Raw genomic sequence first — 10,060 nt, 5'->3', positions numbered from 1 at the left:
TCTGAAGTGTACCTGGCGTATAAGACGACCCCCCACTTGGAGGCATATTTTTCAGGGCCAAAAAATCGTCTTATACGCCGGCAAATACGGTAGGACTTTTTCTAGGATGAGTTCGCGAACTTAATTATCCGACCTTGTATGTGAAATTGGAGGGCAGAAGGGGCAGAAGACCTTTTTCTTCAGTGTGGTGGCAGTTATGTACAGGTTGCAGCAGACACAAGTTTGTGCAGTGGCCAGGCTCTGCATCCCACTGTTTAGTCACACACTTCACGAGCCTGGTGTAGTTGTGAGTTGTATGGTTTCCGGCAGCTTTCTGACCTCGGGTTACAGCTGCTGTGGTGCCTAATGTCCACCCTCTGACTTTTGCAGCTGCAGCGTTCCCAAGGCTTAGCAAGCACCTGTTCCTGCTTGAACCACCAAGAGTGGTTTCTGATTTCTGCACTGAACTCTGAGGAATAGATAGAAGTGGTGCTCCCTGTTTCTCTGCTACTTGAGTCTGTTCTTAACTTTGATAGGTATGGGGATGAACGTGGGGAGGTGGAGGCAAAATGGGAGGGTTGGATTATTGTGACTGACCCTGTTCTTTCCACTTTCTGTAAGGGGGTGGTATGGCTTTCTGCAGATGCTCACATCCTAGCTGGGAGTTCCCAGTTTCTTGTTACACGTTACGGCCAAGGAAGCAAACAGACCCCTTTTGGCAGGATTGATACAAAATGGTTTGCCATGCTCCATCTTAGTAGTGGCCCTACTAACCCTGCTTTTGAGGTGGCAGAGGGCTCAAACCAACTTGGGTGGCACTTGGCCAGTGTTCACACAGGTTCATCCTAAAGTGGAAGGGGAAAATTCTTCTGCCCTGGGCAGGATCGAGCTACACTTTGGTGAAAGCTCAGGCTTTTCTAAGGATTTCAATACAGCCACTTAGAGTGGGGGGACTGGCACCTCGGGCCCAGATCTTGTTATCCTGCTCATTTGCTCTACCAGTTGTGTGGTCACTGCGCCCCCTCCCATGATGAAGGCTCTGAGCTGTAATGTGGTCTAGAAATGGAAGCACCTGGGGCCATGTGACTCAAGTGTGTACAGGCCTGTCACAGGTGTGAAAAGGAAGGAGCCTGTGTGTGTGGACAGGGCAGGCTGAGTTCTGACTGCCAGGGGACCTCGCAGGTTACTAAAGGGAAGCTTCCTGGCTCTCACTTGGGGGAGGGGGAACAGGTGTAAGTGATGGGTGCTGAACCCCCTGCTTTCACATCAGAGCTTGACTTGCCAACAGAAGGAAAATTCAAACACTTTATTTTAGGTTATAAGAGAAATAAAAGCCACACTACCGTTAAATCAGATCAGAAGGAACACTGTTTTGCTCACATGTAAGTTACGCAGACTCTTTGACCCACTTCAGGGGCGATCTCTGGCCCGCTGCTTTTTCAGCACTGAGGTGGCACCTTTTCACTCACTGAGCTGGCAGAGCAGAGCAGATCCCTTGGCAATCCAGTAATCTTGGGACCGCTTGGAGGGTAAAAGGATGGTCACCACAAAGTTGGTTGAATGACCTAGTAAAGGAAAAAAAAGGGTCATTACTTAAAGAATAACCCCTTAATACAAAGAGCACAGTACTAGGCGTCAAGACACCTGGGTTTCAGACTTGACTCTGCCTCCAAGAGGATGGGCAAATAGACCTCTATGGATTTCAGTTTTATGTGCTATAAAACGAAGATGTTAGAATAAACGATCCTTTAGGACCTGCCCAGCTTAGACTTTGTATAACCTTCTGAACTATGTTGCAAGTTCTCTGTAGTCTGACTGGGAGCATTGGATTGGGGTTCAGGCCTGAGCTTTTAGTGGCACTCAGGGGATGGCATCCATTTATTTGTACGTCCATCTATCCATCCATCCATCCATCCATCCATCCATCCATCCATCCATCCATCCATCCATCCTTTGCTAAGCACAGTCATAGGTATTTTGTTCTCAGCTCTGGGACATCTGAAGTAAGAGGTAATTTTTGTAGTTTTTTATTCTGGGCCTGTGAGAGGGGGCCAGGAGCAGGGTGAGAAGAAGAGGGTCCTGCCCTCGAGATGGCAGTTGCTATTTCTGGCACTGTGTTCATAGCAAACCCTATCTGTGTGGAAGCTGGGGAAGGCGTTGTCCCTAGGAGAGAACAGCTATATCTTCCCTCTCCTTACCTTTGTATGCCATTCCCTATGTGACGTCTTGGCAGGTGCTTGAGTGACATTTTATAGTACATATGCAGTATCTCTCTCTATTTAACCATTAGTTTGATTCAGGATTCAGATAAGGTTCAGACCTTGCAACAGTGATGTATCTCTTAAATCTCTTTCAATTGGTAGGTTACTCCTGTTCCTTTTGCCACCCTTTGTAATATAGTGGTTGAAACAACCAGCCTGTTTGTCCTGAAATGTTTCCCAGAGTCTGGGTTTTGCTGACAGCATCACTGTGGTGATTTTAAATGTTCCTTTATTCTTGTAAAGGGGTGGTTAGATCTAGAGGTGTGATCATCTTCAGGTTGGAGTTTTTTGGCCAGAGTACTTCATAGGTGGTATGTACTTCCATCAGGAAGCACCTTACATTGGATTGCTTTTCTTTTTTGGGGATGTTAGCAGCCATTGATGATTATTACTTAGGGCCATTATTTCATTAGAGTGAATTTTAAAATTTAGTGATGATTAAATTTATAGAATCTACCTGTGATTTAATTTGTGTTTGTAGTACGAGATAAGGATCAAAGTTTGGTATAACCAATTGTCCCAGAACCATTGGTGGAATAATTTCTCTGTTCCCGACCAATTTTAAATGATGCTGCTATTCTATGTCAAGTTCCCAAATATGCACAATGTGTTGCTGGTCTCTCTAGTGCATTTGGTCTATTTGTCGAGTCTGGTGCTGGAACAGCATTATTTTAATTACCACCTTATTTTGGTTCCTCTTGCCAAAAAGAGTTCTTGTTGGTATTTTAGCCAATATTAAGACAAATAACTCAATTAAAAAATGGGCAAAAACTTTAAATAGACACTTCATCAGAAAAGATATAAGTAAATACACACAAGAAAAGATGGTTGTCATTAGCCATTAGGGAAATGCACATTAAAACCACAGTGAGATACCACTATCATCTATCTTTCTATCTATCCTCTGAAAGAGTAATCCTACTAAGAGGTGATGAGAGTATGGACAACTAGAACCCTCATCAGCTACTAACGGGAATGTTAAATGTTAAGCTGGAACCCTCATTGACTACTTTGAAAAACAGTTTGGCAGTTTCTTAAAAAGTTAACCTACCACATGATCCAGCCATTCCATCCTAGATATTTATTCAAGATAAATAAAAGTACATATCCACACAAAAGTTTTTACATACCATTATTAATTAAAAAAAAACCTTTTAATATTCTTTTAGATTTGAAATAGGAGTGGGAGATCAAGGCATGTGATAGGAGTGTCTATTTTAGTTCTATTCTGTGTTACCTGTAGAGAATATACTTTCATTGAAGATTTTATTAGAAAAATAAATATCATCAGTATCTATATTCTCCATTTAAAAGAGAAACATCTTTTAGTTCTTTCTGACCTGCCTCATCTCCCATATTGCTATTGTATGAAAATTTAGTTCCAAATTACTACTAAAATAATTTTTATGGTAAAACTTTTAAAGATTTAACTCTGTGTGAGTGTGTGTGTGTGTGTGTGTGTGTGTGTGTGTGTGTGTGTTTGTGAAATAGAGGATCAGTGGTGATTAATTCAGAGACTTTGCATGTCCACAACTGTCTTGATTACACCTCCCTTTTTGGATGATAATTTGGTTGCGTTTGCAGTTTTGGTTCAGAGTTGTTTTTCCTCAGGCCTTTGAAGATGTTTCTCTATTTTTTTATATGCACTGTGGATAAGAGAGATATCTGGTGTCAATCGATTCTCTGGAATTTTAATTTCAGCATGTTAATATATTTTATCTCTTTAAGGATTTTCTTTATTTATAATAGCCTTAAGTATCACTTTGATATATCTAGGTTTCTTGTTAAAATTTTATTATTTGTTTGTTTATGTTTTTAAAAATTATCCCTAATAGGACTTCATGAAATTGCTTAATCTGAGGACTCAAGTGTTTCTTCTTTTCTGGGAAATTATTAGCCATAATTTAAAAATATTACCACCCTTACGATCTTTCTCCTACATTGCCTAAGAGATAAATTCTCCCTGCTTACCCTCTAGCTGTGTACATTCAATCCTTCAGCTTATATGTTGATAGATAGGACTTCCTTTATATCTGGTTCCTTTTTTCAGGTCTACTCGTTTTTCAGTTCTACTCACATTTCCCTTTTTGCAGCATGACATTCCATTTTATAATTTATTTTTAAATCTCTTTGATGAGTTGCAGTGGATTTGGTGAGAGAGAGGGAGATTTTAGTGTCTGCTTGGTCCATCATTTTAAAATTAGAAGTCACTGCTCGATAAACTCTATTTTCTACTCATTGTACTAAAAGAAGTAAGCCTTAGTTTTAAAATATTAACCCACACTGTATTAAAATAAACAGAATTTGCAACATTTATAAATTTTAAGTCCAGCTAATTGGCCCAAGATCTCTCTTATAGCTTAGTGTTTGGGCTTTGAATGTGGTTTGCACTTGGTCATTATTTGTACCAATGTTAGAACATCCTCACCTGTGGTTGACAGTGTTCCTGCCCGGGCCCCTGTTTTATAAAGTGGGGAGTGGTAAAGTGTTGGGCTTGGCTCATAATTTTGTTGAGGTTCAAAATGCACCACAGGCAGCACTGGATTCATCTGTCCGGGCAATGCATCTTCTATTACCATCTCATTATTGTCCCATCGAAAAGCGTCCATGAACATGCCGTGAACGAGAACACCATCCTCAGGAGAGGGCAACTGAAATGCATGCAGAAGTTTAAAGGAGAGAAGAGGAGAAGGGGATCAGCAGCTGCAGACCATCTGCTCTGTCTCACATGCTTCTCAGTTAATTCTAAGGACCGCTTTGTAGATTGCTGTTCTACTCACACTCTAAAGAGGAGAATACTGAAGCTCCGAAAGGTAATGTCACTTGCTTCTCAGTTTGACACTGAATCTCATACTCCATCAACATGTCTAATAGGGGACACCCCTGAGAAACCCATTCATGGCTTCAGACCATCTGATATCATGATGTTATGACTTTCCCTTTCTCATGGGAAATGGAGGGGATAAGAGGGCTGTGATTATCATCTGTTATTTTTGTAGCAAGGTCTTTCAAGGATATGGGTGCCCTTTTAGAAGATAAATTATATATCTTCAGTAATATTTGCAGAGTGCCTATGGAAAGTTCCTTTTTTGAAAAAACAAATGACGCTCGATTCTAAGGCACCATGATAGCTCAGTGTACATGACCCCAGTGGAGATGTGTTATGGACTGGGGAGGGTATACGGACAGAGGCCCTGGTGTCACTGTGAACTTCTGTCCATCAGAGTCAGTCTGTGTGGCAGAGCGTGCCAGGCACAGAACAGGGCCCGCGTCCCGGAAGGCCTCAGTGAGGCCTGTTGTTCCCGGGTGTAGTTCTGCCCTCCTGCAGCCTCAGTGACTCCTGACATAGGCCTGAGACACCCTCCTGACTAGGAAGGGTCTCAAAATAACGAGGAGTGCATCTCTAAATTTATTTTCCCTTTACTTTTAAATACCGAGGGTGCCAAAAATATGTATACACATTTTAAGAAAGGAAAAAAACTGCATTAAAATTGTAATACTCAATATATAGTCACATTTGATTTCTGCAATTACAAGAGGTGCTCATAGTGGTTACCATTAGCCTCCAGACACTTCTGATTATGGCAAACTACTGCTACATAGATAACATCTCTTAAAATGTGTATACATTTTTCGGGCACCCTCTGTATATTTTGATGCTAAAACAAATTTTCTTAAATATGTAAGCCTTTTTATTGTCATTTGAAGATCCAGGCAATTCAGAGGCATGGGGTTATTAGTATTTCATGGGCATGGGATCAATCTGATCTGTGCGTGTGTTTGCTAATCAGGGCAAAGAATAGATTAATCAGATGGGAGTAGAGTGGACACTGATAGAATTACCCAGGAGCAATCCCTGCTAACTAATACCATGGAATTTTAAGGAAAGTCTAGTTAGTAAAAGCCACTCACCCCAACCCCACTGATTGGTTAATGAATTCTTTAGTGGCAAGAGCACTCTGGAGCAAATCTTTGATTTCGTGGCTCATGTAGAAAATGATGAGGCCCACCGGGATGGACAGGTGCTTTTAGGTGGAAGCTCCCCTCTGCCATCAATAGCTTAGTGCATCTGAGTTGGGCAGCTCGGAGTGGCAGCAGTAGTTTTCATCCCTGGCTGTATACTGGAATCACAAGGGAGCTTTAAAAATTAATGACGCCTGATGTAATTGGGGGTGATTCTGATGTAATTGGGATGTGGCTTGGGCACTAGGATTTATTAAAAGTGCTGCAGGTAATTTTAACCTGTAGTCAAGGTTGAGAATCACTGATATGCTAGAGCAGTGATTCTCAAACTTTAGTGGGCTAAGAACCCCATGCAGGACTTGTTAAAATATAGATTTCTGGACCCCACCCCAGAGTTTCTGATTCAGTGGTTCTGGAATGAGGCCTTGGAATTTGCATTTCTAATAAGTTCTCGGGTGATGGTGCTGTTGTGTTCTGGGGACCCTACTTTGAGATCCTCTGCTCTAGAGAGAGTGAACTATGAGAGTCTGAGTTTAAATGATGTCCTTGGTGCTTTCCTTTTCTGTGATGTAGTTATATAATGTAGGAAGCTAGTGTATCAGTTCTGCTAGGAGAAAGCTGAATGAATGATGCAGGTAATTCAGCCTATAATAATTGTTATTTATTGTGTGCATACTATGTGTGGGTCATACCACATCTGCAGTTTTGTTTACACTGCACTACTACTCTGAAAGTGGTGGCATCAGTCCCAGTTTACAGACCGGAACACTGAGGTGCAGGCATGTTAGTAATTGCTCTAGTACACATGGGTGGCAAGGGGGAGAGGCAGAATTTAAATTCAGGCTGGTTCTGAAACTCTTGCTTTTAACCTCTTGCTATATTGCCTGCACAAGGAGAAAGTTACTGTAGGTATCCATGATATTGCGATTTCTATATTTGGTCATTCAGATACCCAAAATATTTTTCTCATATAGAGTTGGTCTTCCTCCTTAGTTCTGACTCACAGCTTCCAAAATGGAATCTCCTAAATGTGGAGAATGATAATGGTGTCTTTTGTGATGCTAATGAGGTGGATTTTGGAAGGCACTTAAGTATGGGGGCTGGTTGCCAGTGGAGTCCATCAGGTGAGAGTTTGAACTTCAGCATGTCCCCACACTCCCCACCTATGGGGAGGGGAGAAGAGCTACAGATTGAGTTCAGTCATCTACAACCAGTGATTCAATCCATCATGCCTATGTAATAAAGCTTCCATAAACACCCTAAAGGATTGGGTTTGAAGAGCTTCAGGTTGGTGAGCAGGTGGAGGTTTGGGGAGAGTGGCACACTTGAAGAGCATGGAAGCACCATGCCCTTCCCCGCACACCTTGCCCTATGCATCTCTTCTACCTGGCTGTTCCTGAGTTAGATCCTTTTATAATAAATCAACCCAGTTAAGTAAAAAGTTTCTCTGAGCTTTGTGAGCTGCTCTAGCAAATTAATTGAGTCCCAGGTGGGAGTTGTGGGAAACTCTGACTTATAACCAGTTGGTCAGAAGCTCAGATGACAACCTGGGCTTACAACTGGCATTTGAAATGGGGTGGGTGGTGCAGCCCTGTGGGACTGAACCCATAACCTGTGGGATCTGATGCTATCTTGGGGTAGATAGAGTCAGAATTGAGTTGATGTGTAGGATGCCCAGCTGGTATTTGAAAATTGCTTGTTGGTGTAGGAAAACCCCTCCCCGCCTCCCCACATTGAAATTGGGTTCAGAGCCAAGTTAGTATCTGAAGAACTAAAACATTGCTTTAAAAAATATTCTACAAATTAGACTAATTTAGGCAGTTCCTATCTAGTCATTGCTCATCGGGGGTGTGAACCCCATCCTACCTGTCCTGCTCCTGCATATGGGAGGCAGTAGGGATAGGGGAGGCTGGCCAAGATATTGAATGACAGTGGGACAGAAGCTGCTTTGCTGTAACAGCAATCAGGGGACAGTACCTCCATGTCCATGGGCAGTTCTTGTCCAAACAGCACTGTCTTGGCAGCTTCTATAACTGCAGCTTGATCCCGATAGATGGGAGTCATGTTGTACTTAAAACTCAGCTCATCTATAGGCAAATTGTATTTCCGAGCATGATTTTGAAGAGTTCCTATGAATATAAAAAATCAGAAAAATGGATCCTTCAAACAAGACCACTACTGCCCAAACAGGGCCCCCACTTGCCCCAACCAGGCTACTCTAGCATTAGAGAGCTTCCTCTCCACCCAGAAGACCTAACCATTAACACCTTATCCTGAATTAGTGCATTGAAACAGGAAGTCTGTGGGAGGGGCGGAGCTGACACATGTACAAATTTTGGTCATGGTTGGGAAGCGAGAGAAGACTTAAGTCTGAAGTAGTCTCCCATGAGGGAGACAAACAGGGAGGGAGTTTCAGAGCCCAGTCTTCCCAACTTTACAGCCTTGCTCAGCTTGTCTTGTATAGGCTGTTTAGTAGGGATTCAGAATGAGAGTGATTGAGGGCTTGGCTAAGTAGCATCTAGTAGCCCAGAAGCCCTGGCCCACTCTGGGGCTCCCTAGCAGACATCCCTGGAATTTCCCCTCACTCGCCCCGCACCCCCAGGCTGCTGGGAAGACATCAAGAGTATTTTTTAGTCAACCATAATTAAAAATAAAAAATTTAGAAAAAAATTTTTTTAGAGGGAAGAAAACTGCTCAGAGTTGGAGCCAGAGTCGGCAGAGAGCACGTGTGCCCTCAAGCATGGGTTGCATGGGGAATTGGGGCACATGGTGTGGCCCCAGGGACAGAGGCGCTTGCGTTTGCATAACCTGAGAGGGGCTGGGATTAACTTGTTGAGGAGCATCTGCTATTGCTGCCATCCTTTTCCCTGGCAAGCAAGGAAAACCAGGGCCTTGTTGGACTTCCCTCTATGATCAGTAGCCCCATGGGTAGGCCATTGGCAGCTCAGCCATTTTGCCAGGTCCTAGAAACCCAGTGTATAACAAATCATGATCTTTTCTGTGGGATTTTTGTAGGGAAAGCACTCATACCTGTTAGAAATCCTTGAGGAAAGAAGAAACCGGAGATCCAGAAGGACTTAGGCTGTCCTCTTTTGAGCCACAACTAAAGGAGAAGCATTACACCAGAATGTACTATTTTTCTGAGATGTAGTTTGTTATTTAAATCAAAGTCATATTCTGGAGGGCCTCTCAGGAGGCAGAATCTAAGCCAGGCCTGAGTTAGTTACCAGCTCTATTCCTACTGCCCGCCCTGTCCCCCTTCCTCACTCACCAGCCTGACCACAAACCCAGGCCTGGTTATTACAGAGGGTACAGAAGAGGGAGATGGCAGCAAGGTCACACCTGGCAGTTTGGACCCATTTCAGATTGGGTCTGTACCTCATATGGGGGTCCTAAGAACTAGATTTGAAGCTCCAAGGATGGCACGAAATTAAAATGGGATATTGGGAAGGGCCTAGGGAAAACTACATTATAATCAGCATAAGATGTTTAAAGTGATGCCATTCTGGAGGTTTCTGTTTCTTTGGGCTCAGGCGATCCCTCAAGTGATGTCGATATTTCAGTTAGCTAGGGATTCCTAAGGACCTTAGGGCCAACTGTGTCACTAGATTCATCAAACCCCAAAGAAGAGCATTTTCTTACGTCCACAAATGAGGTCCTCAGAATAAGGTCTTTGACCCACGACCCTAGTGGTTTTAGGGACGGGTAGGCTGTTTTGGACCACAGAGAGGGAACCTGGTTGTTGAGAAAACTGTTATACACCTTTTCCATTTCTTCAGACATCACCACAAGTCCAGCAATGGCTTTGTTGAGTGTTTCTAGAGAAGTCTGAAAGAACAAAAAAGGGTTGGTGCCCT

General features: G+C 42.9%; 1 protein-coding gene across 1 annotated transcript in view; it reads right to left on the bottom strand.

Annotated features, from left to right (window-relative positions):
* Positions 1–1,289: 1,289 nt before the first annotated feature.
* Positions 1,290–10,060, bottom strand: part of DNAH6 (dynein axonemal heavy chain 6) — a gene marked incomplete at its 5' end in the record, with an annotated part of 46,456 nt that continues 37,685 nt past the window's right edge. The window contains 5 exon segments of the mRNA XM_019623746.1: positions 1,290–1,544; positions 4,669–4,891; positions 8,181–8,332; positions 9,234–9,306; positions 9,846–10,058. Of these exon segments, the coding sequence (XP_019479291.1) occupies positions 1,441–1,544; positions 4,669–4,891; positions 8,181–8,332; positions 9,234–9,306; positions 9,846–10,058 (765 nt within the window).

Source organism: Hipposideros armiger, unplaced genomic scaffold (genome assembly GCF_001890085.2).
Source record: "Hipposideros armiger isolate ML-2016 unplaced genomic scaffold, ASM189008v1 scaffold_561, whole genome shotgun sequence".
Classification (NCBI taxonomy): domain Eukaryota; kingdom Metazoa; phylum Chordata; class Mammalia; order Chiroptera; family Hipposideridae; genus Hipposideros; species Hipposideros armiger.
This window is presented reverse-complemented; position numbering and strand designations above follow the sequence as displayed.